Below are 27,279 nucleotides of genomic sequence, written 5' to 3'. Positions count from 1 at the left end.
TAATATTAAAAAAAAGTTTTCATTGCTTCACTTCAATTTTTCACTTTTTAACTGGATGACATTCAAACGACAGTTCATGTTGGTTATGACACCGAAAAACATTATTGTTGAGTGCCAAGTTAAACTTGTTACTCATAAAACAACTTGTAAGCCACTGATTCTGATACACTCCCTCGCTACGTAACAAGACAAAAGAAAATCGATACCTGCATCCCAAAATAAAAAGATATTCCAAAACTATCGTCTAACGTTTGTTGGCAGTCTCTCGCTTCTCAGAGCCTAGACGAGAAGTAGCAAACATAAAATTGTTGACTATTATGACTTTTAATTGAACTTGACCTACACCTTTTCCAGTTAACACTAATTGAAACTCACTGTTATCATGATTTATTTCAAGGAATATGGACAACTCGAGAAATTGTGTAGTAGAAAGTGAAACAGAAAAAATCGCAAACGTGCAAAATGAGCAGGAAGTGAAGGAAATCAAATCGAAGATCAAAAGCAACATGACCACGAAGGATATAGTTTTGAGGTTTGCCAACAGGGTGAGTACTACACAGAGACTTTATTTATTTTGAGTGTACCTTCAGAACTGATTATCCAGTGGCGTAGTGGCAAATTCAAAACACAAAGGTTTCTAGTGTCAAAACAGTAAATTATAAACTAAGTAGTTCTTTTCCTATACGAAACCTTTCAATTACATCGATTTGCAGATACTTACTTTTCAACTAAATCAATGTGGATTTTATCCTGACTCATTAACATAGTTATTATATCAGTAAATTATATTCTCAATAATTTTACCTATCAAACAGACAGCTAAGAAATTGTGCAAATACTTATCTTAACGTTGTCGAAGGCTAAAATCTGCCTTCAACTTCAGAATTAGAAAAATCAAATGTATAGGTATATTATAATTTGCGCAGTGACTTTGTCCTTTCCACACTTGTATAAAGATCTCCATCACAAATTAATTTTTTTTTGGATTGTGAAAAGTGAAAAAAATACATGTATACAGGGCTTTTCATGATGAGCGTTAATTAGCCGTTTCTGACAAACTATTTAACGGATCAACCTGAAAATGTCACAGTATGCATAAATCAATATGAACCTACACACCTAAAATATTTCAGACGAAGCGGCGTTGTCGCTTCTACTATAAAGTAGCGGCTCCTTTGATTTTTCAAATGGAACACCCCGTATATAATATCATATTATGATTCATTATCACTTTGTCCACAAATTCATATACTATTTCCCTATACCTATCTATTACCGTTTAAAAGATATAAATTAATTTCGATATTTTTTTTTACCAAACATGAACTTTTATAAATGCTGATAATCTTGAACTCTCTTGCACTAAAACGATCATATTTGAAATGGAGTGAAGTGATACTATGAGGATATTCACTCCGAGTCATATTTTCATTTGCCTCATACAGGGTCTTCAAAAAATGCAGATACTTTGATCTCATGAAAAAATGAGTGGAACTCAATTTTTTCAAATGGAACACCCTGTATATTTCAACATTTTTGAGCTCTACATCCAATTTTAGATTAACTTTGTTCAGATATTTTGAACCGTTTTCGAGATAAACTGTTTCAAACGGAAACTGACATGGTTTTCTTGCTCGTTTTTTTGAATTCATCACTTATTTTTGATATTCAACATTTTTTTATACTTAGTAATATTTCTTTTTGATCCAGTTTTTTAACTGTCTCAGATCAGTCAATTCGAAATTGGTATGTACCTACCTTAGAAAAAGTTACAATTTGTATACATTGAGGTATTGGTCTCTAACGTACAACAGTACACATTAATATTTTTTAATAGTGTGCTTTGGAAAAATAAATAAACCAATTATTTAACGTCAGACTTTCGTTGGTGGTTTTGACTGCTTGTGATAGCTACCAATTATAATAGAATAATGTCAAGATTAGGTTACAGTAATGAAGATTTCTTGAATTTATTAATAATTTATGGTGAGTGCAATAGAATTGCAAGTAGAACATGCCGAGTATTTCATGAAAGATATCCACAACTTCCGAAGCCGAATAATAATGTGATAAATCGACTACTAAAAAACTGTAGGTTGAATATAACCTTCCTTCCAAAAATCATTCGTAAGAAGACTAAAGTGTATGTTGATGACAATGGTATAACAGTTTTGGGATACTTTCATGCATTTCCAAATGCTTCTCTGCACGAGGCTGAAAGGGAGATAGGTATACCCTACGTGGCAATTTGTCGAATTCTTAATAAGCATAATAAGCATCCCTATAAGTTCTGTGTCCAACATTTAAAAGAGACTGATTTACCTCGTAGAGTGGAATTCTTTGAATGGTTACTTGTCAAGACTCAAGAGGATGAACATTTCCTTGACTATATCATATGGACAGATGAGGCCAAGTTCACAAAAAATGGAGTTTTCAATAGACACAACAGTCATTATTGGGCGCCAGAAAATTCCCATGTTGTCCGCCAAAGGGGTTTTCAAGAAAGATGGCAATTCAATGTATTTTGTGCCCATAAAGAATGAGTCAATTTTTTATATCGAGTTTTATGATGATAATTTGATTATCAAAATATGAAGATTTACTGAGGAATGGAATTCAAATTATTTTAAATAATAGACCAGGAAGAGAACGTGTATGGTAACAAAATGGATGTTGCTCCACCCTATAATTCTTATTCAGTCAGCGAAGCTTTAACCGAAATCTTCGAAGACAGATGGATTGGTAATAATGGACCTTTTCGTTGGCCTCTTAGAACACCAGATGGCAATCCATTAGATTATTTCGTGTGGGGTTTCATTAAAAATATGGTTTACTCTACTTCAATAACAACAATGGAAGATATGAAATCGAGAGTTACAACTGCTTTCAATAGTTTGACTCAAGACTTGATCAGAAGCGCTACACATGACAATATTTTGAAGAGATTACATGTTTGTTTAAGTAGAGGTGGAGATGTGTTTGAACATATTCTGAAATACACTGACGATTAAATTAACTCATTAATTTATGGGTGTATTATTTTCAGTACGTGTTTCAGCGTTGATAAAACTATTGTTTGAAGAGAAGTTTCATTCGATGGTTGAGGAGTATTTTAATAATTATCTTTTCATTGTATCATCTGTGACTAATTGAGAAACATCAAACGAAATCTGATTTACAAAAATGAGTTATGAACAAGAAAACCATGTCAATTTCCGTTTGAAACAGTTTATCTCGAAAACGGTTCGAAATAGAAATAGTATTATCTGAACAAAGTTAATCTAAAATTGGATGTAGAGCTCAAAAATGTTGAAATATACAGGGTGTTCTATTTGAAAAAATTGAGTTCCACTCATTTTTTCATGAGCTCAAAGTATCTGCATTTTTTGAAGACCCTGTATGAGGCAAATGAAAATATGACTCGGAGTGAAGATCCCCATAGTATCACTCCACTCCATTTCAAATTTGATCGTTTTAGTGCAAGAGAGTTCAAGATTATCAGCATTTATTGAAGTTCATGTTTGGTTAAAAAAATATCGAAATTAATTTATATCTTCTAAACGGTAATAGATAGGTATAGGGAAATAGTATATGAATTTGTTGACAAATTTTTTGGTTTTCATGTAATCATTTTCCAGCAGCTTGACTGCATTTCATGTCTATAATCCATATTCATGTCTATATTTTTCAAGAATAAATATCTATCTATGAGTAAAAATTTAAAACTATTTGTCACACCTATTTTCAATTTTGTTTATTTTCCAGGCAGCTTTATTTTTTCTGGGCTATATAATTTGTTATTTGAACTGGTCTATAACTCTTCCGATTCTCACCATTTGCACTCTGGTGTGGTTCGAAACGAAGACCTCAGACAAAAGCAGAAAAATATCCAGCAAATCAAAAGCCAGCTCTTTGACGGAAAAAGATGTTCTGAAAGCCATTGATGAACTACCATCTTGGGTAAGATATGTATATAGATATAGATAATCGAAAATACATTTATAACTTGTACCTCTTATCCTTAAACACTAACATTCATGAATTATTCCCATTTTGTTTGAAATTATTATCCTATAATCTTTAAGATTATTATATCTTAAAAACATTTACTTTCATCGAATTCATTATCAGTGAAAATGGTATTGATTCAGCATTTCACAGCAATCATAAATTTAATTTTAGGATTCAATGTTTGTATATAGTCGAAGTGAACGATATTGTGCACACTTAAAGTTGGCGGGGATTGTTATCGCCGTCGTGTCGTGAATGTTCAGTTCACGAACTGATCGCGATTTGAGCGTTGAAATTCGATATTGTTGCAGTTATAATTGCTTAAAATTTTTGTTATCTGTTCAAAATGTGGTGTCCTTGGACAAGTACTAATAGTAATAATGAGTGTAATAACAACGCACACTTTTTCCTGTGTAGTGATTCCAATTAAGATGGTGAACAATGCGAAAAAGAGATATCAGTGAATGGAATTCGGATGCATTTGAATATTGAAACACAGAGAGTATGTTTTTCAATGTATATAAAAATCTACATCTCAAGTTTGGTTTCGAGGGAAACAAACTATTACAAGCAACATCAGATTTAACGGAAATTTCTTTCTCAACTGTACGTAACCTTATGAACGCAAGACGCGAGGTGATACGGGATTACCAAATAATAATAATAATAATAGATAGATAAGCAGGAATGGCCACTAACACCCTTGGCCTTTGCAACTGGTGCAAAACCGGATCGGCAGCCCAGGCGCACCCGGAAAGAAGAACTCTATTCTCCCTCCGGTTCCGGCCATGGCTCCATAGGGCTAACCACCCGGTGGACACATCACGATCAGATCATATAAAATGAGAGACACAACTGTAGCTACTACCAACGAAAAACTTGAAAACAAATACGACATCAAGAAAGCAGAACTACAAGAAGCGTGGAACATTTTTTAAAATGTTATCATAGAAACAGCTATCAGTACATGTGGCACCTACAAAACAAATAATAATAGAAAACAGACATCATGGTGGAACGATGACATAAAGGAGGCTATAAGAGAAAAAAAAATACAATGGAAGAAATACTTGAACAATAATACAACAGAACAGTATGAAATATATAAAACCGAAGAAAACAAGTAAAAACATTAGTTAATAAAGCAAAAGAAATGTCATGGATTGAATTCGGTAATAAACTAGAACTACAAAGCATTAAAATCCATGAGATCAGTTAAACCCGTAAAAGACGTACAAATCAAGAATTCAAAAGGTGAAATAATTACAAACGAAATAGATATAATGAAGAGATATATTTCCAGACACTACTAGGTCAAGGAAATGAAGAAGGATCAATAGAAACAACAGAAAGGAATCAGTTAAACGAAAGTGAACCATTGATAGAAATGCAAGAATTAGATGAAGTAATTAAAACATTGAAGAATGGGAAAGCACCAGGAGAGGACAAAATAACATCAGAACTGATGAAAAACTTAGGAGAAACTGGAAGAAAGAGCCTACTAGAAATAATCAATAAGGCATGGGAAAAAGAAACTATATTAGAGGAATGGGGAACAGCTCTAATAACACCGATACATAAAAAAGGAGACTACAAAAATTGCAATAATTATAGAGGGATTACGCTACTGAATACCATAACAAAAATAACAGAAAGAATAATTAACAACAAACTCCTATCATGTCGTTCCTGAAAAACCCTGGAACGACATGATAGGAAAAATTCTACAAGGAAGAAATAAACAATGGAACGAAATAAAGACACTGACTAGAGATAGAAAGGAATGGAAAAAGTTCATAAAGCAACAATAAAATGATAACCCGACACCCTGAGGGTAAAAGATATAGATATAGATATATATATATATATATAGATAAGCAGGGATGGCCACTAACACCCTTGGCCTTTGCAACTGGTGAAAAACCGGATCGGCAGCCCAGGCGCACCCGGAAAGAAGAACTCTCTTCCCACTCCGGTGCCGGCCGTGGGTCCATAGGGCTAACCACCCGATGGACTCAACACTTGGTTCCCAATAATCAAGAAAGGGGCTCCCACAATCGACCCGCTCGGAGAGGTCAGAGGCAAGGTGGTGCGGCCCATAACGATGTTTTGCCTACCGACGACAACCCTGGCAATGAAAACGGACGTTCTGAGTGGACGCATGAGCTAAGAGATAGCCTTATGCATTGCTACGAGAGTAGTGAGCCTGCGCGAAGAGGGTACATGGCGAGATTGCATGCTCTGTGGTGTGAAACACATCCGGAGCATGCCGACTTTTCCACCCAAAACCTTAGGGATTACGTATCTTATCTTCGTCGCCAGGGCTATTTAGCTCATTCCCAGCCTGCTAACGAAGTGGTAGAAGTGACAGTTCTACCACCCGTTGGCACGGATGGAGTGAAAACTTGCACCATACCACCAATGGAGACGACAATCAGAACACGCAGGGTGCTCCACAGAATTAGGCCCCTGAAGCCACAAGAACTGGCTTGTTTGGATGCGGAGGTTCATAGTGTTCCAACAGAAGAGGCTGACATCTGGCAAATCAACACCGCCGTGTATAGCGTCATCCAATCGGTTTCTGAATCGGAAGGACTGAATCCCGGCCTTGCGGTTCGGAAGATTGAACGGCGTGTACACAAGATGGAGGCTAAGATCACGTCGGCGAGACAACACGCGTCTCGTATCCAATGTGTGATGGATTACAGGGCGGCCAACAGGCTTTCACGTCTGACTACGTATCCATCACACTTTAAGTCAAGGCGTGCTGCTGACCATCAAACAGCACTGCCTTGATAGGATACGAATGCTAGTGGCTGCTGAGAAGTCACTACTGAGGCGAGCGAGAGGTATCGCGGAAAACCCTAGGTTCCGCAAGAAACCTTCTCGCTTATTCCAAGAGCCTCCACGTGTTGTGGATAATCCGCCGGTCGCTGATCAGGTGGAATCCTTCTGAAAGGATATCTATGAACACCCGCAGCCACTCAACTTAGACATTCCAGCCCTAGCGCAGTTCGAATCTTTCAACAGAGAGCTTCGACAGCCTGAGCTCAATGAACTTCACAACCCGATAACCCCGAATGACGTTCGAAGAGCCCTTGTGGGTTGCAAGAACTTTGCTGCTCCAGGCCCAGATGAGCTGAGTACTTATTGGTGGAAAAAACTACCAAGCACCCACCGCCATCTGGCCAGAGTTTTCAACACATGGCTGGACGGAGAGCAGCCGATTCCGGATTGGTTTGTCGAGGGGCGGACCGTTCTTATCCCCAAAAGCGGAGATTTGTCGGTTCCTAAGAATTACATACCAATAACATGCTTGAATTCGTGTTATACGTTGTTTACAAGCATCTTATACACACAAAAATATACACCGCATTGACCGAGTGTTCGAACGGATATATGAGCAGAGAGGGTCGAAGAGAGGAGTCGCTGGATGTAAAGAGAACCTGCTCATCGATAGATGTGTAACGCAGGACTCGATACAATATTAGCGTAACCTCTCTATAGCCTGGATCGAATACCGTAAGGCATTTGATACAATTTCGCATGAGCTCATCTTGCATTTGCTCAGATGCCTTGCGGAACCCGACAAAATAGTGAGATGCATTGAACAACTGATACCACTTTGGCGAACTCGCTTTACCATAACATCTGGTCAAGCAAGAGTCCAAACAGGGTGGGTCCTTTTCAGAAGGGGTGTATTTCAGGGCGACTCCCTCAGTCCCCTTCTCTTCTGCATCTCACTATTGCCACTCTTGACGAGTTATGACTCATTTGTCCTTCTGACAAACGCCAGCCGCAAGGGTAAGGGAGCCAGTAGCTGGGCTCCAACCTGTCTGAACTGAAGATGACTATCAAAGACGTATGGCGATGAAGTATCTGGTGTTGAATCATAAATGCGTTGTGTTTGTTTTGTTAAAAATCACAAAACTAACTCTATAATAAGGGAGCCCAAGTGGGGGTTTCGTGATTTACTAAAGCGTGGCAGATTAATATACAGGGGGATACCTTGTACCCGGTTAAGTACCTTCGCCAAATATGAGCCCCATATATAAGGCCGCCCGTGAAGGATAAACGATTAGATTAGTAAAAAAAAATTGATCATCAGAAATTCTCGAGCGCGTCAGATTAAGGTAGGGCGAGTTAATTACTTGCTAAAAAGTGTATATTCCAGTAATCTGACAATTTGAAAGTAACGTAAAGAAAGGTGAGGGCAGCAAAGTTGTAAAAAAATAACGTCATTTCGTCATTCTCGAGCGTAGCTAATAATTTTTTTAGTTTGAAGGAAATAATTCAAGGATAACGAAAAATATAGGTATAATCTGACGATTTCCTCAAGCCGAAATAACAAAAATTCGTCGATAAAGTTTAATGCGTGCAGCTGTGTGAAACCTATATTTCCCTCTCCGAGTTTCTGTTCCTCTTTCACTTTTTCTCTATTACTCTCGCACTCCGTCCCCACTCTGAATTCTGTTGCCATGACGCCATCACTGCTGATCACAGAGACTCGTTCGTGATGAAGATGATGATTACTTAATCAATTGATCATAAATAATTTTTTTGAGCATTGTTTTAAAATTATTTTTTTATAAATACAAGTATTTCACTTAAAAAGCATACACTTATTTATTTGCATGCCATTTCCAGAGCTTTTCAATTGTTTGAGTTCAATGATTTAAAAAAAAAAACTAAAAAAAATATTTTTTTTGTCAGATTAGGCGAATCCCTCTAGATAAACGTCAGATTATGAGACAGCACGTCTAGAACATGAAGATGAACCATATATATCTTGATCTGACGCGCGAGTATTTCAAAATGGCGAATTTTTTTTGCAAATTATAATAATGGCCGCGAGTTTGCGTCGGATCGAAATCGTCAGATTATTGAATGAGAGCTTTTTTTTGTTGCACTTAACACCTCCTTAGAAAATCTGACGCGCTCGATTACATTTTTTTCTTTTCACTTTTAACCCTTACGTACAACCACCCACATCATGGAAACGATCAGATTAACATACCAACATTATTAAAAATACGTAGGACATTGATGCTATCAATATCTGACGCGCTCGAGTATGTCCATGCAATAGTATTTTTTTACATATTTAAAAATCTATAGCCGCTTCCTCCACCGATGAAAAGGTATAAATTATATAACATTTTTTTCTTCTTATCATCTAAGCTTTGCAACCTAATATGTCGCAATGACGCTCGACTAAATCCCCATTTTGCATCGTGGGCTCCCCTACTACTGTTTGTGATTTTTTATGCAGACATGACCCTAGAAAGATTACTTGCCATTTTTATAGTTTCTCATATATTTTTTGTTTTGTTTTAGGTCACTTTCCCAGACAGAGAACGAGCTGAATGGCTAAATGAAGTACGTATAAGTCTTAGTGTTAGTTGTAAAAAATTTAATGACACTATGCATGATAATAGTCAATCAATTTTCGAAATAAATTATTGTTGATGCGTTTCGCTACCCGGTAACTTCATCAGTTGGAGTGGTACGTCAAACTCTTCTACAATATCTTTAATACAACAGTAGGTGATCACACAACTTAGTCAGATAAATGAATAATTCTGAAAAAAACAGGTAGGTAGATATAAAAAAACAATTACAATACAATATTATCTCTAGCAAAATAGGATATTTTTTAATATGTTAATTATTGGCATTTGATGTCAAAAAATAATCAGATAAATGATTATTGGGAAAGAAAGTTTTTGGCTTTCTACTGCCCCATCTAGATACTAAAAAATGTGGGAATCTTCCAAAGAAAGGAAGGAACTAATCAACTTGGAAATAAGTAACTCTATACATGGATGTGTAGATCATGCAAAGAAGTAACTTTCAGACACAAACTGGAAGAAAGCCCTCCTGAAACAGACATCAATGTCTACCAGTGAGGATGGCAGTGTTCCATGTAAGTATAATTTGTAACCATTCATTTAAAGTAGAACTCCTGTGAATGATATCTGATTTTATTCCATAACGAATGTTTGGAATACAAACTGAGTAGAGAAAAGAATATTCCGTATAATTTTGTGTTCATATAAAAGTATTTGTTTTGAAAGAGTTTTTTTTTTCGTGTATTTCAATGTTTATATGAAAGTAGCTGTTTCCATAGGATTTTTTCTTGCAGTATGTGCTAGGAAGCTACTTCTTTACATGAACTACATATCTTTGTGTATAATTCATTTGGAAATTAATTGCTTCCTTCATTTTTTTGAAAGATTCCCACATTTACACATTCTTTTGAATACACTTGAATTCGTTACGCGTTCAATTTCATGAGGAAAATTGAACATCAGGATACCTTCGTGAAAAATATTATTCTGTACTTTTTTTTTAGGACAGGGGTTCCCAAACTTTTTTAGACACTGTAGCACCTTTTTGGCACCAAAAAATGTTGTTTACCCCTTTTCGGTAGCAAAATATAAAACCATATTAGTGTTTTCTATTTAGTATACAGGGTGTTCCTTAAACACATGCTAATATTTAAGGAGGTAATTCTTAGACCCATTTTAAGAAAAAAACGTCCTATGGACGTATGTCCTAAACGCCTTAACTTTTGAGATACAGGGTGGCAAAGTTTTCAAAAATAATCAGTTTTTTAATAATAACTGAGATAATTTTGTAGACATCTTTGGCATATTTGGTACATATGTTCCATGCCTCAAGGCGCATTTTCTGATGTACACAAATTTGTATTTTTTCAAACAGGGGCATCCCTACGGGTTTCACATTGAATATTTTTGGGGAAAAAGTACTACGCCAATGCTTTCTTTTCAAAATAAAATCATTTTTAAAATCCTCATTTATTTTTGAGAAAATTTGATCTCTTGGTATTTCTTTGTCCGACGCATGATTTTCACTCAAAAAAATAAAAATCGACAGAAGGCAAATTAAGAAATTAGATCAATTCTAAAATGAATGAGAATCTGAAAATTGCTTCATAACGCATTACCAATTCCCTTATAATATTTGAAAACATAATCTGCAAAAAAATCAATTTTTCACAAAAACGAGTTTTATTTTATTTTGTGACAGTAAGTCTAAACGAGTAGCACAAATTTGTTAATTAGTAATAATACCAAAACTGATTATAAAAATTGTTGGAAGTGGCCACCTGCACTTAGTATGCATGCTTCCGCCCTTCTACGCATGGAATTACGCGCCCGTTCAAATATTCCTGGCGTATTCCGTATAGTTTCACACGAGGCAACTATTTGCTCTCTTAAATCTTCTAAAGTATTAACGGGAGTTTTATACACAAGAGTTTCAAGGTGACCCCATAAAAAAAAATCTAAACTGTTGAGATCGGGGGATCTTGTTGGCCATTGCTGAGGTCCTCCGCGACCTATCCAACGATTAGGATAAACTGTATTTGAATGGTTTCGGACAATTACACTGAAATGAGCATGGGCGCCATCGTGCATGTACCATATTCGATTCCTTAACGCAAGTGGCACATCTTCCAATAACCCAGGTAAGTCTTCTTCGAGAAAGTGTAAATAAGAACGACCATCAAGGCGTCCTGGTAGAAAAAATGGGCCTATTAGATGATCACCTATAATTCCTGCCCATACATTAACCGAAAATTGGTGTTGGAAATGGGTTTCGGTTATTGCATGGGGATTTTCTTCAGCCCACACATGATTGTTATGGAAATTTTGAATGGCACTCCGAGAAAAATTTGCTTCGTCTGTGAACAAAATTTGTGTCTCAAACTGCGGATTTAGTGCAATACTTTGTAGATACCACTGACTGAAGTTCACACGCTGTGGAAAATATCTGGGGAGTAATGCCTGCACTCTTGAAATATGGTATGGGTATAACAAAAAATCAACCAAAATACGCCAAACAATTTGATGACAAATATCCAGAGTTCTAGCGATCTTCCTCGTACTCGGCTATCTGGTAAGGCACGATTAGGATATCTTTCCTGATAAATGCGCCTGGCTTCTGTTGCATTACCATCGGCAAGGCCATATACGTAATGCATTTGCGCCATTTCCGCATTCGTATAATTTACCATATTTACTGATATTCAGAAAAACAGCGGACTACCAAAATAACTTCAATAACACTTCAAAATCAATCAAAACGCGCTGTGACAGTTTTTAACACCAACACCTTACTTTAAACCAACATCAATATTAGCTACTGACGTTTGTACATACAGAGACTTCGTTTTTTATTGCTATGGTGGGTACACTGTTTTTTCTGCTTTTAATCTTTAAAAGAAATCACATATCGACAAACTCCATATTTCCAAGAGGTGCAGTAAATAAATTCTGCTACACGTCATTTATTCCAGGATAACTAAATTTATGTTTTCAAAAATTATTAAGCGGTGCTGCGTTATGCCGTAATTTTAATTGAGAACAGTGCATCTGACAACAAACAAATACCTTTTAGATCCTCAATTATTTTGCAACAAATCTGATCTCTTAGTTACAGAACATCAGAAAATGCGCCTTGAGGCATGGAACATATGTACCAAATATGCCAAAGATGTCTACAAAATTATCTCAGTTATTATTGAAAAACTGTTTATTTTTGAAAACTTTGCCACCGTGTATCTCAAAAGTTAAGGCGTTTAAGACATACGTCCATAGGAAGTTTTTTCCTTAAAATAGGTCTAAGAATTACCTCCTTAAATATTAGCATGTATTTAAGGAACACCCTGTATATTTAACCTCTGTAACTCAATTTCTATTTGAGTTACATATAGGTTAAATATATACTAACCCAATTAGAAATTAAGTTACACAGGTTACACCTAATTTATATTTATACATTTTATACATATTTATATAACTATATTTATACACATTTATATAGAGATTTATACATAATTTAATTTTGATTGCATTAAAGCAAACAAGAGAAAATAAAAATAATAAAAAGCGCTTAATTCGCAAACAAAAATTAGTGAGAAAGGTGCGCTTGTTTCTGTTTGGACAGATGTTCAATATTGGTTTCTAGCTTGGTTAATTACAATCTTAAGTCATCTTCAACATTTAATTTATTTCTGTAGGTATTTATTTTTAAGTTAAACTTGAGAACCCTTTCTCACATAAATACGTGGTGCAAAACCCAACAAGAAATTTAATAGCAGTGTGAGACACTTCTTTGTGCTCCCTTCCAATACAGATCCAAAAATCTAACAATGTAGTACCAGAATGTTTCTTTTTCAACGTGGGATCACACGAGATTTCAATAAGCTGCTCCTTTTCAATGGTCGTTATTGTTTAAACACGATTGAGTAACCACGAAATCAACAGGTAACACTGACTACTACAAAAACACTGCTTTGGCGGTGTTTACTAGGTAGGAAAAAAATTCCTTTTGACGTTCGATCCTGCCACTTTTTCGCCCTTATTTCTCAATGCGCACCTGCTCTTTCCTTCACTTTTCACACTATTGAGACTTGAACTCTGCGCTCCCGTATCCCGCTCACATTATAATCAAAAACAATTGTTCTTTTGGTTTTCGTATTCATTTCATTTTATCAATTTATTTTATTTTGATTTAGTCATCATTGAAATGGAAAACAAAAATTTGAGCTAAAACGAAAGGGATGTAATAAAACATAAGTTGGAGGTTTATGAAAGTTTTACTTTGTTAAGGGACACGTCTACCTTGCGTATACTTTGGATTTTAGATTTTTTTCCTCTATTAAAAATTCATTGGTTTTTTGGCCAGCCGCGTACCCCCTAAAAATTTTCGCGTATCTTCATGGGATACGCGTAGCCTAGTTTGGGAACCACTGTTCTAAAGCAAATTCAAATCCAAGATAGAGTAGATGTAAACATTGACATGCCCTACGCACGTGATATTGAAAATTCCAAGAATTGGACAGGGTCGTATTCAGAACCAACATCTTGTTGATCGCAAATGCTATATCATACTTAGGAAAACTTTTTTATAATATCGAGTGAAATGCACAAGTTTTGCAGTTTAACGAGGAAAATGCAGATAATATGTGTAATATAAAAAGATTTTCATTGGATTTTTCACAGCGCACTCAAGCATTATATGAAAAGAGACGTATTATTCCTTTATTGATAATTTCCATTTTATGTAAAATAAAAAGGAATATCAATCAAAATTATTCAACTGGATGAATTCGGCTCTTCATCAGTAGTCAATCAGTCATCCTCACCAATTTGAATTACCAGTGGCTCGATTTGTGCCTCTATTATGATATCAAGCTTCCACATCTTTGTCTTGACTTCCGATATCACATGCCGAACACACTTCTCCCATTTCTCCGCTGTGACTCTTTTCAAAGCCTCATCAAAAGTACTTTGAGATCTGCAAATTTGAACGTGGTGTTATGCTGAGCTACAAAATTCTTCACATCCGCCCATATTAACTCGATGGGATTGAGCTCGCAGTGGTATGGAGGCAGGCGAAGGACAATTTTGTTTTGGCCTGCTGCCATCTCATCGACTATATATTTTTGGTATTCAAGCTTGCGCTCCTTGACAATTTTTAGTAGCTGTACTCTTAGCATTGAGTCTTCAAAGCTAATATTCTTTGATCGCAGCCAATTTTGGATTTCAACCTTCTTTGAAGACGTTCTCGGAATCTTCTCTAACCGTCGCGAATGATAAGGTGCATTGTCCATTACAATCACAGCATTATCCTCCAGATGGGGTAGAACTTTGGAAAACCACTGTTCGAAAGATTTACCGTTCATTTCTTCGTGATAATCTCCAGTTTTCTTCGATTCGAAACACCACAGCCCTTCAGCAACAAACCCATTCTCATTGCCGATGTGACAAATAATAAGCCGTTTTCCTTTACCTGAAATTATGAAGAGGTATGTAAGTGAATAAAATAAATACGAGGGTTACTTTTCATATATTGAGATTGAGGCAGGTCTTAATATAAATATAAGTTTACCTGATGGATTTGTTAATCCGGTGGATAGTCCATCTAGAAAGGCCCTCCTAGATGAGGTCACAGTTTCATCGACCCATACTTTAGGGGTAGTATGACCAGCATTAACCCAGGTTTCATCCATATAATAAATTGTTATCTGTTGTTCCCTATAATATTTAATTCTGGTCAAATACTCTCTCCTCCATAACACAATTTCCTCCCTATCCAATAATAAACTATTGCGCCCTCGTTTTTTCCATACAAAATTCAAATGTTTCAATACTTTATGGAATGTTGACCGCTTAAAACTTGGCAATAAAACATCTTCATTTATTTCTGTGAGTACTTTGTCTATCGTGGGTATTTCATTTCTGAAAAAGTACTCATGCACTTTCCTCCTGATTGCATGTTTATTAGCATTATCTATTGATTTTATAATGGTTTGACGATTCTGATTTATATTCGGTTTGGAAAATGTATGATTTTGTTAATAATCCCGTAAAACATTGTAAATCGAAGGGCCGGTTAGGCCCCCCAGACGCACCCTGGCGTTGGATGCGATCGGGTGTGGAGGGGTGGACACCTGCCCCCGCCAACCATGCCAAATCAGTTGGGAATATGGTCCCGGAAGTGGCTGGTCGGGGTCCTAAGCTCGGATACTAGTAGCTCCATCCATCCGGGGTCCGACACCTCAAACGTCTGCCTTGGTGCCCTCCAAGACTAAACTAGGATACTAGAGCCCGGAAGGACCGCGAGCCCCGACACCTCGAACGCTCGGATCCGTACAGAAGCAGGCGAGGATCACGGAACAGCATAAGCCGTCCAGTGCCTCAGTATGGGGCTGCAATGCACCCATGAATGGATTATCGCAACCCTGTATCCTTTTACCCACTAGTGGAGCCGCTGCCCCTAAGAGGCCAACGCCAGTTGGAGATGAGGCTCGCTAGCCTCCAGCCGCGAGCGGGCACTCACCTCCCCCCTAGAACTCATGTTAGGAAAGTTCCCTTTCCAACGTTTGATGAGTAACCGTCGAGGACTCTCACGAGCATCCTCTACCACACATCATATGTCGAAGATGTCGCGCCCATTACCCGTATAGATGCGGGATTGGGCGGTTCATCAACAACTTTTGGGTGTACGCCGTGTGGTCTGCACCGCATACCCTTACGTTACCCCGAGGGGCACTCATGTTAGGAAAGCTACCATTCCAGCGTTTGATGAGTAACCGCCGAGGGCTCTTGCGAGACACCTCTCCCACACATCTAGCTTGAAATCGGCCAACGCCTGTTACCCGCAGGCGCGGGATTGGGTGGTTGACCGGTAACTTTATTGAGTGAGTGCCGTGTGGTCTGCACCGGGGGACTGTCAAACAACCATAAGAGAGAGACAGTGATCCCCCGCCACTCACCCGGTTTTGTTTTGTTTTACTCTATCTTGGATTTGGATGGACTTTGGGGTAAATCAACCACAGCGAATAGAGCTCCTAGGAACTCTATTTTATTTCTCCGAAGAATTTCAATTTAGGCCACAGGAATGAAAATAAAACATATGAACAGTAATGAAAAAGATAGACTGATTTTCGATTTTAATTCTTTTGAGGTATATTGTAGAAGCTAAAAGTTTCCAAAAATTCATCAATAACCCCAAAGATATTAAAGACATGAAAATTTATTTAAATCTAAATAATCTCGGAAAACTGTATTCGGTATAATCGACCGCATAGCAAAATCTATGCCTCTGCTAGTTTTGTGTAAAAAATTACAAGCGTGATTCATGCGAACTCTTTATAAACATTTTTGAAACATTTGTAACAGTGTTATTTTTTTTGCAGATAATTTTACAATTGTGGCCAAGCATAAGTAGTTTTATTGTGAAACGGTGTAGGGGATCTCTACAAACAAAAATAAGGAGAAAATTTGAATCATTCAGATTTGAAGATATTGACTTTGGAGTTACGGTATGATATTGTGATAATCATTATTCAATCATATTGTTATAATGACGTGTTTATAGCCTCCAAAAATTGATGGCGTCAAAGTTTATAATAGGACTATAACAAAGGATTCGATTGTCATAGATTTTGATGTCTTGTGAGTATAGCAAACATTATAGAACATATATTATTATCTTCCATACATTACAGTTATGATGGCGACTGTGATATTAATTTTTCGATATCTGGTACACAAATTGGAAGTATCAGAGATTTTCAAGTAAGTGTATATGATATTCAGTTGAAGATATTGACATTATATTCTAGGGTTGTGAAGCATTTGTCAGAAGCTTCAAAAAGATATGTCACAAGACCCCCCTTTCCATTCAATTTTTTCCCCACATGGCGCCCAGTCGCCATCGTGAAAGTGTCATCTGTCAATTTCACTTCAAAATAAACTATTCATGTATCAATTTCATTATCCCAAATTTCAATTTTTTGAGTTTTCAGTTGACCCATTCAAAAAATAAATTGGGTGCATTAAAGAAATGCACTGTGTATACAGCGTGACTCACGGTCGATGGTTTCTGGAAAACGCAAAACATAATTTTTCTGAAAATTTCACCTCTCACATTTCCTTACCTGGTCTATCGATCTAAAATATTTTCAGCGTTGCGGCGTTGCCACTTCCTTCAAAAAGTCCTAGCAACTTTATTTTTTTAAATGGAACACCCCGTATAATAATACATTTTTGGAATCGCTCTTGTATTTTAATACTTTTTTGTTGATAATGTCCTATACCTATCTCTATCTGTGTTCGAGATAAAAAATAAATTGTGCTAAATATGGTCCAAAAGATAGCCTTAATTGAAATTAAGTACATCAGCACTCTCAATTCATGAAAAGTTGATATTTTGATGATAGTTTGGACAAACCCGAAATATTCAAATAACATCAAGAAATCGACTCCATATCATACAGGGCGTGCTAAATTTACTATTATTTCCATTGTGCATAAAAGTAGTCGAAAGTTCAGTTTTTCAAATGAAACCCCCTGTATATTAGTCAGTAAATTGAAATATCGTGAAAAATGCTTCAAGTTGATATATCATGTCCCTATACCTAAATCGTCAAGTTTTCTCAATGAAGTCGCTTCTTCTAGAAACATTATTTTTTTTTAGAATTTGGATTTAGGTAGCAGTGGAATTATCAAACTTATAGCAGTTCGGTTACTTTTATAAGTAATTGATAAATGATTATTGACGGTGTTTCAAAAAATCGCCAAAAATGAATGCAAATATTGATTATTCAAACGAAGTTCTTATGAAATTATTTATTATACACGGACAGTGTGATCAAATCATTGCCAGAATTTGTAGAAAATTCAACCAAATGTATCCTGAATTAACACCAATGAACGAGAGGAAGTTTGTAAGATTACAAAATAATTTCCTTAATTATGGCTCCATGATATAAGCACCTTCAACATTACCAAAACCTGTTACTTCATCCGTATAAATTTACCAAAGTTCAAGCTCTAACAGCAGAAGACTTCGAACGTAGAATGCATTTTTGTGAATCCCTTTTGATTCATACACAGGAAGATCGGGAATTTTTGTCAAAAATAATTTGGAGCGACGAATCAAAATTTACGAGGGATGGTATTTTCAATAGAAGGAATAAACATTTTTGGGCTGATCATAATCCTTATGTTACAAAAGAAATGGGTTTTCAAGAAAAATTTGACCTGAATGTTTTCTGTATTCTGAAGAACAATAAAATTAGCTTTTTTATTTATGAAGACACACTGAATGCAGAGAGATATCTCCAAATATTAAGGACGACTGTAACAGATTTTCTTGAAAATTTGTCTTTAGAGGAATATAGGAATTCGTGGTTTCAACTGGACAGAGCGCCAGCTCATTCCACCCAGGAAGTTTCCAGGAAACTTGACGAACTCTTCGACCATCGTTGGTTTAGGCGTTCAGGGCCGTGGGATTGGCCACCGAGATCACCCGATCTCAGGCCACTTGACTTTTTTATGGGATGTTTTGAAAGAAAGGGTATACAGTACTCCAGTGCCTACCAAAGAAGAATAGCGACGGCAAATAGTACGGAGTAATGAAGATCTGGATTCCCAGGAAATTGAAAAAGCAACCACAAGTCGCGTACAAAAAACAATTTAAAGTATTTAGAATGTAATGAACAACATTTTCAGCATTTATTGTGAAAATATGATATTTTGTTTACAATTTTGTTATTTTGAATCATCTTATTCTTTTATTATCTGTACTTTTACATGTTTTAGCCCACAAAATCTTACTTTTTACCTAGAAATGACTGATTTTTGGTACAGTTGTTCCCTGGAAACTTTGAGCGATAGTTAAGGAAATTATTTTGTAACCTTACAAACTTCCTCTCGTTCATTGGTGTTAATTCAGGATACATTTGGTTGAATTTTTCACACGTTCTGACAATGATTTGATCACTTTGTACATGTGTATAATAAATAATTTCATGAGAACTTCGTTTGAATAATCGATATTTGCATTCATTTTGGAAGATGATTCGAAACACCGTCGATAACTCTTCTACTTAAATCCAAATTCTAAAAAAAATAATGTTTCTAGAAGAAGCGACATTATTGAGAAAACTTGACGACTTAAGTATGAGGGACATGATATATCATCTTGAAGCATTTTTCACCATCTTTCAATTTATCGAGTAATATACAGGGGGTTTCATTTGAAAAAATGAACTTTTGACTACTTTTATGCACAATGGAAATAATAGTAATTTTAGCACGCCCTGTATGATATGGAGTCGATTTCTTGGTGTTATTTGAATATTTCGAGTTTGTCCAAACTATCATCAAAATATCAACTTTTCATGAATTGAGAGTACTGATGTACTTAATTTCAATTAAGGCTATGTTTTGGACCATATTTAGCACAATTTATTTTTTATCTCGAAAACATAGAGATAGGTATAGGACATTATTAACAAAAAAGTATTAAAATACCAGAGCGATTCCAAAAATTTATTAATGTACGGGGTGTTCCATTTAAAAAAATAAAGTTGCTAGGACTGTTTGATGGAAGTGGCAACGCCGCAATGCTGAAAATATTTTAGATCGATAGAACAGGTAAGGAAATGTGAGAGGTGAAATTTTCAAAAAATCATATATATATATATATATATATATATATATATATATATATATATATATATGAATCGACGAAAAAAGTTAAACATTAACGGAGTTTTTTTGGTTTGACAAATGTCTACTGCCCTGAAGAAGCTTCCCACTAAAAGCGAAAGCTTGGCAAAGTAAAGTAGAGTTTTTGATTTTTTTGACTGAGAAACCCCGTTATTCCATTCTCATATATATATATATATATATATATATATATATATATATATATATATATATATATATATATATATATAAAATTATTTTTAGGTAGGAGCAGAACTGCGATTAGTACTAAAACCTCTGATGATCAAAATGCCTATAGTGGGGGGAATTCAATTATTTTTCCTGAACACTCCTGATATAAATTTCGAATTGGAAGGTTTATCCGGTATTCCAGGATTAAGGTTGCATTTCAAATTCTATGGAAAACTAAAATAATTATACGTTATCATTTTTTCAGTTACTTTATTCGACAGAAGATTGAAGAAAAAATAACAAAAAAGTTGGTGTTTCCCAATAAAATAACAAAGAGGTTCTCGAAATCGGTGGAAGCTGTTGAATTGAAGTCGTTGGAACCCGCGGTAAGTATTATTCAAAGGATATAAAGGGGCGTCCACACTATGCCGATCGACGAGGTCGTTCGACAATGTCGAACGTCATAGGCGACAGTTGCCTCGTCCACACATAATACTGCTGTGTTGACGTATTTCAACAGTCAACTGTGAGTAGTTGAGTGAGGAGAGAGTGAGTGAGAAATATTATAAATAAATTATATTTAGTGAAACAACCAAAACAAAAAAACAAAATGAGTGATGAAGATGCTCTTGTTGCTGCTGCTACTGCCGTATTTAGCAGGTTTTGGATTCGACGTAGTCTTGTTAATGGGAAAATAAAGTACAGTACAACTGACTTTATGAAAGATTTATTGTTGGATGAAGTATTATTTTCATACGACTGTCGGAAAAATCCATTTCATTCAGGTTACATTCGACTCGACACGTCCACATTACCGTCCATTTATCTAACGTATTCCAAAAACACTTTATTGTGAGATTTTCACTAAATTGTTTTACAAAAACGCAACACGTGTTTCGCCATACAATGGCTTCATCTGGCGTGTCTTTCAACTAATTCTACACATTCAATACTAAATATATATATATATAGTTTATGGAGTACCTGAAATCAAAGTACCTGTAAACGAAGTACCTGAATTTTAAGTAGCTGATATTTTACCTGAGTTTCTAAGGATTAAATTACCTGCACTTATGTTCCATTTTCACATTTGAAAAAATATATTCAGTAACGGAGAGTTATTGAGTTCTAATTGATCATTCAGTAAATTACCCGAATTCCTGAATCTATTGATTTCTAAACATTCTAGATGATTAAGTTTCAAACTCTTCTCTTCTAAATGTAACACCTCGTACTCATGATTGAACTCATGTCCTTCTGCTAAAAGATGGTTTGCAAATGTGGAATTGGTCTTTCTATTTACAAAACTACTCATATGTTCTTTAATTCGTTGGAAAAATGTTCTTCCTGTTTGGCCAATATACAGTTTTGGAGAATTTATCTGCTCTTCACCCAACAAAAGTGATACAGCCAACTGTTCTCTATACTCTGTTATTTGAATCGAACTCTGTGTCACTGTTTTGAACACCAGATATGAATTTATTAGTGCAGAACTGAAAATAAGTTTAACGGCCAATTTTCTGTACCATTTAGTACCACGCCTGAGGCAATGAGAATAGGATTTCAATTGATCTGAGAGATCGATAAAACTTTTGGACTTATTATAGCTAACTATGGCTGCTGGCTTTTCTACTTCTTGTCCATTTCCCTTTTTTACTTTTTCGACATCTTCCTTATGTGCAGTGGTAAGCATTAGCACGTCACGTTTATCGCGCCATTTCAACATGACGATTCCATTATCACTTTCTTGTGCACAAACCTATTTTTTTTTTAGTTTTTGTTGGACAACTTTTTAGAGCTGAGTTTGCGGGTGGATCTAATTGTACCAACAAGATGTGTCCGACGTTCTAACAGCTGAATTGCCAAACTAACGCTCGTTAGTTTGTACACGGATAATTACTAAACAGTAATTATCCGTGTACAAAGTACGCCCACTATCAAGAAGATTTTCCATTAATCTGAACACAACCTGCGCAGAAGCACTTCCTTCTTCATTTTTATCGTTTCCATAATATATTCGAAAATTGTAAGTGTATCCCCCTTTTGTACATAATATATATAATTTATATATATATATATATATATATATATATATATATATATATATATATATATATATATATATATATATATATATATATATATATACGAATCGAATGACACGTTGATCGTAATTTTTGGACAGGGCTGAAAAATGTTACAAAAAAAGTACATGTGAACTAGATCAACTGTCGCGACACATTCTTTCCATGTTGTTTATTGAACAGTTCAGCGGCTCTCGCAGCACAACATCTATTTCCATAGTACAGTTCAATAAACTCAACCCTCTCTACAGTTGTGTGAACCTTTGTTTCTTTAGCAACACTTTACGGCACTCACTATAATAATGTAGACATCAGTTTTAACATAAAAATGAGAAATAGAAACAGCATTTTCAACCATTTCTCAATTGTAATAGTTCTCTTATCAGAGAAGAACTAAAATATTAACGAAAAAGTAGCGTAAGAAACAAATGAAAGAGTTCCAAATACATTCCACCTGAGCAGTGACGTACAACAATTTGTAGCTATTAACAATATCGAAAAAGTTAATTATCGGAAAGAACTCTTTTAAATACGTCTAAACTCAAAAAAATGTACACCATTGTTTATAAAATTCAAACGATGGGCCACTTGCACCCTATTCCCTATTAAAATTCCAAGGGTTGTTTACCCCTCTGCTCCGGGGTTGAAGTGACGACGCTGTAAATGGTGGAGAAAACTGTCTCCCTCCCATTAAAAATCTACCGTTCTGAGCGTTTTTTAGGATTTGCAAGATTAGTACCCAAAACCTCCATGTCAAGTTTTCGATGGCCCACCCCGCATAGATGACAGGATACAAAACAGTATAAAGGAAGAAGAGTTTGATATCGTTGATTTTTTTTTAAATTTACTCGTTTGCAATTATTTGAGTGACCTAGCTTAGATGTGAATACATTATTCAACTCTATTCAATGTTTGTTTTTTACTAATCGAATCTATATTTGCATTTCCAGGGTGTTTTGCGAGTACATGTGTTCGAAGCAAAGGATCTGGAAAGAAAAGACGTTACAGGAAAATCAGATCCATATGTTATTCTGACAGTTGGAGCCCAGGAGTGTAGAACACATGTTATCAAAAGAGATCTCAATCCAAAATGGGATTACTGGTGCGAGGTAAAATTACGCCATTCAAAATATGCCTAATTTTAAATTTCAGTTTATACAGTTGGAACTACTCCAACTTCATACCTTTAAAGAAGTACCATCTCTTCTATTGGGTACGTTGGGTCCAAGCGTAGGGTCCTGCGTTGCTTGCGGTCCTCAAGGACCTCCCAGAAAACGACCTACCTTTCTGTTGATAAAAATTCGATAACCATGGTCACTTCATCCATCATAGCGATGAAGAAAACCCCCAAATCTAGATTTGTGGGGTTAGATATATCCAAATTGTGGGGGTCTATTCGTCCCTTCAGTGCAACCCGCTAGGATTTATTGTGGCACACAGAGGGTGGATTTTCTAAAATAGTGACGAAGGTATCTTTAAGAAAATTGACGAGGGTGTACCTATTTTATTTCATTGAGATTTTTTGTTCAGTTCACATAGGTAAAAGAAAACTGATCAAAGAACGTAAACCTTCACGGCGGAAGATAACAGTGCCCGAGTTGTTGTTCCCGTCGTTCCAAACGTTGTAACTATGATGCGTGCATTTGACTCTGGCTTTATACAGCGTGATGGTAGGTTAGACGTTTCTGGAGAACACAAAGCATGATTTTTCTGAAAATTTCACCTCTCACATTTCCTTACCTGTTCTATCGATCTAAAATATTTTCAGCATTGCGGCGTTGCCACTTCCATCAAAAAGTCCTAGCAACTTTATTTTTTTAAATGGAACACCCCGTATATTAATACATTTTTGGAATCGCTCTGGTATTTTGATACTTTTTTGTTAATAATGTCCTATACCTATCTCTATCTGCTTTCGAGATAAAAAATAAATTGTGCTAAATATGGTCCAAAACATAGCCTCAATTGAAATTAAGTACATCAGTACTCTCAATTCATGAAAAGTTGATATTTTGATGATAGTTTGGACAAACTCGAAATATTCAATTAACACCAAGAAATCGACTCCATATAATACAGGGCGTGCTAAAATTACTATTATTTCCATTGAGCATAAAAGTAGCCGAAAGTTCATTTTTTCAAATGAAACCCCCTGTATATTACTCGATAAATTGAAAGATGGTGAAAAATGCTTCAAGATGGTATATCATGTCCCTTTACCTAAATCGTCAAGTTTTCTCAATAAAGTCACTTCTTCTAGAAACATTATTTTTTTTTAGAATTTGGATTTAGGTAGCAGTGGAATTATCAGGCTTATAGCACTTCGGTTACTTTTATAAGTAGTTTACAAAGAGTTATCGACGGTGTTTCGAATCATCTTCCAAAATGAATGCAAATATCGATTATTCAAACGAAGTTCTCATGAAATTATTTATTATACACATGAACAAAGTGATCAAATCATTGTCAGAACGTGTAAAAAATTCAACCAGATGTATCCTGAATTAACACCAATGAACGAGAGGAAGTTTGTAAGGTTACAAAATAATTTCCTTAACTATGGCTCAAAGTTTCCAGGGAACAACTGTACCAAAAATCAGTCATTTCTAGGTGAAAAGTAAGATTTTGTGGGCTAAAACATGTGAAAGTACAGACAATAACAGAATAGGATGATTCAAAATAACAAAATTGTAAACAAAATATCACATTTTCACAATAAATGCTGAAAATGTTGTCCATTACATTCTATACACTTTGAAATGTTTTTTTGTACGCGACTTGTTGTTGCTTTTTCAATTTCCTGGGGATCCAGATCTTCAATATTCCGCACTATTCGCCGTTGCAATTCTTCTTTGGTAGGCACTGGAGTACTGTATACCCTTTCTTTTAAAACACCCCATAAAAAAAGTCAAGTCGCGTGAGATCGGGTGATCTCGGTGGCCAATCCCACGGCCCTAAACACCTAAACCAACGATCGTCGAAGAGTTCGTCAAGTTTCCTGGAACCTTCCTGGGTGGAATGAGCTGGCGCTCCGTCCAGTTGAAACCACGAATTCCTATATTCCTCTAAAGGCAAATTTTCAAGAAAATCGGTTACAGTCATCCTTAATATTTGGAGATATCTCTCTGCATTCAGTGTGTCTTCATAAATAAAAAAGCTGATTTTATTTTCATCAGAATACAGAAAACATTTAGGTCAAATTTTTTTTGAAAACCCATTTCTTTTGTAACGTGAGGATTATGATCAGCCCAAAAATGTTTATTCCTTCTATTGAAAATATCATCCCTCGTAAATTTTGATTCGTCGCTCCAAATTATTTTTGACAAAAGTTCCCGATCTTCCTGTGTATGAATCAGAAGGGATTCACATTCTACGTTCGAAGTCTTCTGCTTTTAGAGCTTGAACTTTGGTAAATTTATACGGATGCATTCCGTGATTTTTCAAAATTAGTTGTACTGAAGCATGTGATACACCTAAATGTTTTTCTGAACTGCGAATGGAAGCTTCTGGATAATCATAAAAATATGCCAAAACGTTAACAGTATTGTCCTCATTTGAATTAACAGGTTTTTGGTAATGTTGAAGGCGCTTTTAACATGGAGCCATAGTTAAAAAAATTATTTTGTAATCTTACAAACTTCCTCTCGTTCATTGGTGTTAATTCAGGATACATTTGGTTGAATTTTCTACAAGTTCTGGCAATGATTTGATCACACTGTCCGTGTATAATAAATAATTTCATAAGAACTTCTTTTGAATAATCAATATTTGCATTCATTTTTGGCGATTTTTTGAAACGTCGTCAATAACCATTTATCAATTACTTATAAAAGTCACCAAACTGTCATAAGCTTGATATTTCCACGGCTACCTAGAAATCAAATTCTTTAAAAATCATTTTTTGTATAACTGATATTGAAAATCTTTTTGATAGAAACACTTCAATCAGAACACCTACCAAAAAATCATTTAGAAAAGTTCACACATGCAGTTTGTGCTACTGGTAATATTAAATCCCTGTGAAGTTACTGAAGAAGATGAAGTAGTATTCAGTCCAACTGTAGAAAGTCCTTCATGACTAACCAATAATCCTCCTTAAAATAACGTGAGTTGGCGTATGTAGTTGTAACATATGCCTTGTAATCCAAAGATCGTGTGTTCAAATCCCATGGACCCTATAATTTTTTTTATTATCAGCAGTAACGTTATACAAAAAAAAGTGTATGATACATTTGTCAAAAATGTATTAATATACGGGATGTTCCATTTAATAAAATATAATTTCTAGGACTTTTTGATAGAAGTGGTAACGCCGCAATGCTGAAAATATTTTAGATCGATAGAACAGGTAAGGAAATGTAAGAGGTGAAATTTTCAGAAAAATCATGCTTTGCGTTATCCAGAAATGTCTAACCTACCATCGACCGTGAGTCACGCTGTATTATCATTAGTGGGCGTTAATTGGTTTCTCTTAATTGGATTACCTGACCTTGTTTGTTTATTTCTAAAAACAGTAATGTTCATTGTCCCTTCTTTTCTATTGAAATTGTTTTTGAATTTCTATTCCCTCAGTACTTACTCTTGAAACGTAATTTTGAGTATAACTGTTCACAGTACTGTATTTATGTAGTATTGTTTTACTGTAAACTCGATAAAACTCAAAATTACCATCCAAGAGGCAATGTAAATTCAAAAACACCAGAATAATTTCAATAGAAAAAAGAGGCAATGAACATTGGTAAGATTTGGCTACCTGTCCTTAGAGGTACACAAACAAGTTTAGGTAATACAATTAACGGGAAATCAATCTACGCCCACTAATATAAAACCAGAGTCAAATAACCGAATCGTAATTACAGCGTTACAGCGTAATTACTGATGCCAATTTGCCAGTAATTACTGGCAAATTGGCATCACTGCAAGGCAGGTAGTAGGCTTCCAAACGACAAATTTGACAGTGT

General features: G+C 35.6%; 2 protein-coding genes across 2 annotated transcripts in view; one reads left to right on the top strand and one right to left on the bottom strand.

Moving 5' to 3' along the window:
• Window positions 1–255: 255 nt before the first annotated feature.
• The window catches only part of LOC111516154 (extended synaptotagmin-2), an 81,984-nt gene continuing 54,960 nt past the window's right edge, over window positions 256–27,279 (top strand). The window contains 9 exon segments of the mRNA XM_074179551.1: window positions 256–545; window positions 3,766–3,960; window positions 9,349–9,390; window positions 16,742–16,867; window positions 16,924–17,000; window positions 17,054–17,123; window positions 20,307–20,443; window positions 20,500–20,620; window positions 23,269–23,427. Of these exon segments, the coding sequence (XP_074035652.1) occupies window positions 402–545; window positions 3,766–3,960; window positions 9,349–9,390; window positions 16,742–16,867; window positions 16,924–17,000; window positions 17,054–17,123; window positions 20,307–20,443; window positions 20,500–20,620; window positions 23,269–23,427 (1,071 nt within the window). The 5' untranslated portion in view covers window positions 256–401.
• On the bottom strand, window positions 14,207–15,355 carry LOC141484589 (uncharacterized). Its single transcript, XM_074179562.1, has 2 exons — window positions 14,932–15,355; window positions 14,207–14,832 (listed from the first exon to the last, which is right to left on the bottom strand). Exons 1-2 carry the CDS (start codon window positions 15,050–15,052, stop codon window positions 14,309–14,311), a joined length of 645 nt encoding a protein of 214 aa, XP_074035663.1. The 5' UTR covers window positions 15,053–15,355; the 3' UTR covers window positions 14,207–14,308.

The sequence above is a fragment of the Leptinotarsa decemlineata genome, unplaced genomic scaffold (assembly GCF_025532065.1).
Source record: "Leptinotarsa decemlineata unplaced genomic scaffold, Ldec_3_MD MMD2_P_RNA_scaffold_14, whole genome shotgun sequence".
NCBI lineage: Eukaryota > Metazoa > Arthropoda > Insecta > Coleoptera > Chrysomelidae > Leptinotarsa > Leptinotarsa decemlineata.
The sequence above is the reverse complement of the archived record's forward strand: the minus strand, read 5'-3'. Positions and strand labels throughout refer to the sequence as shown.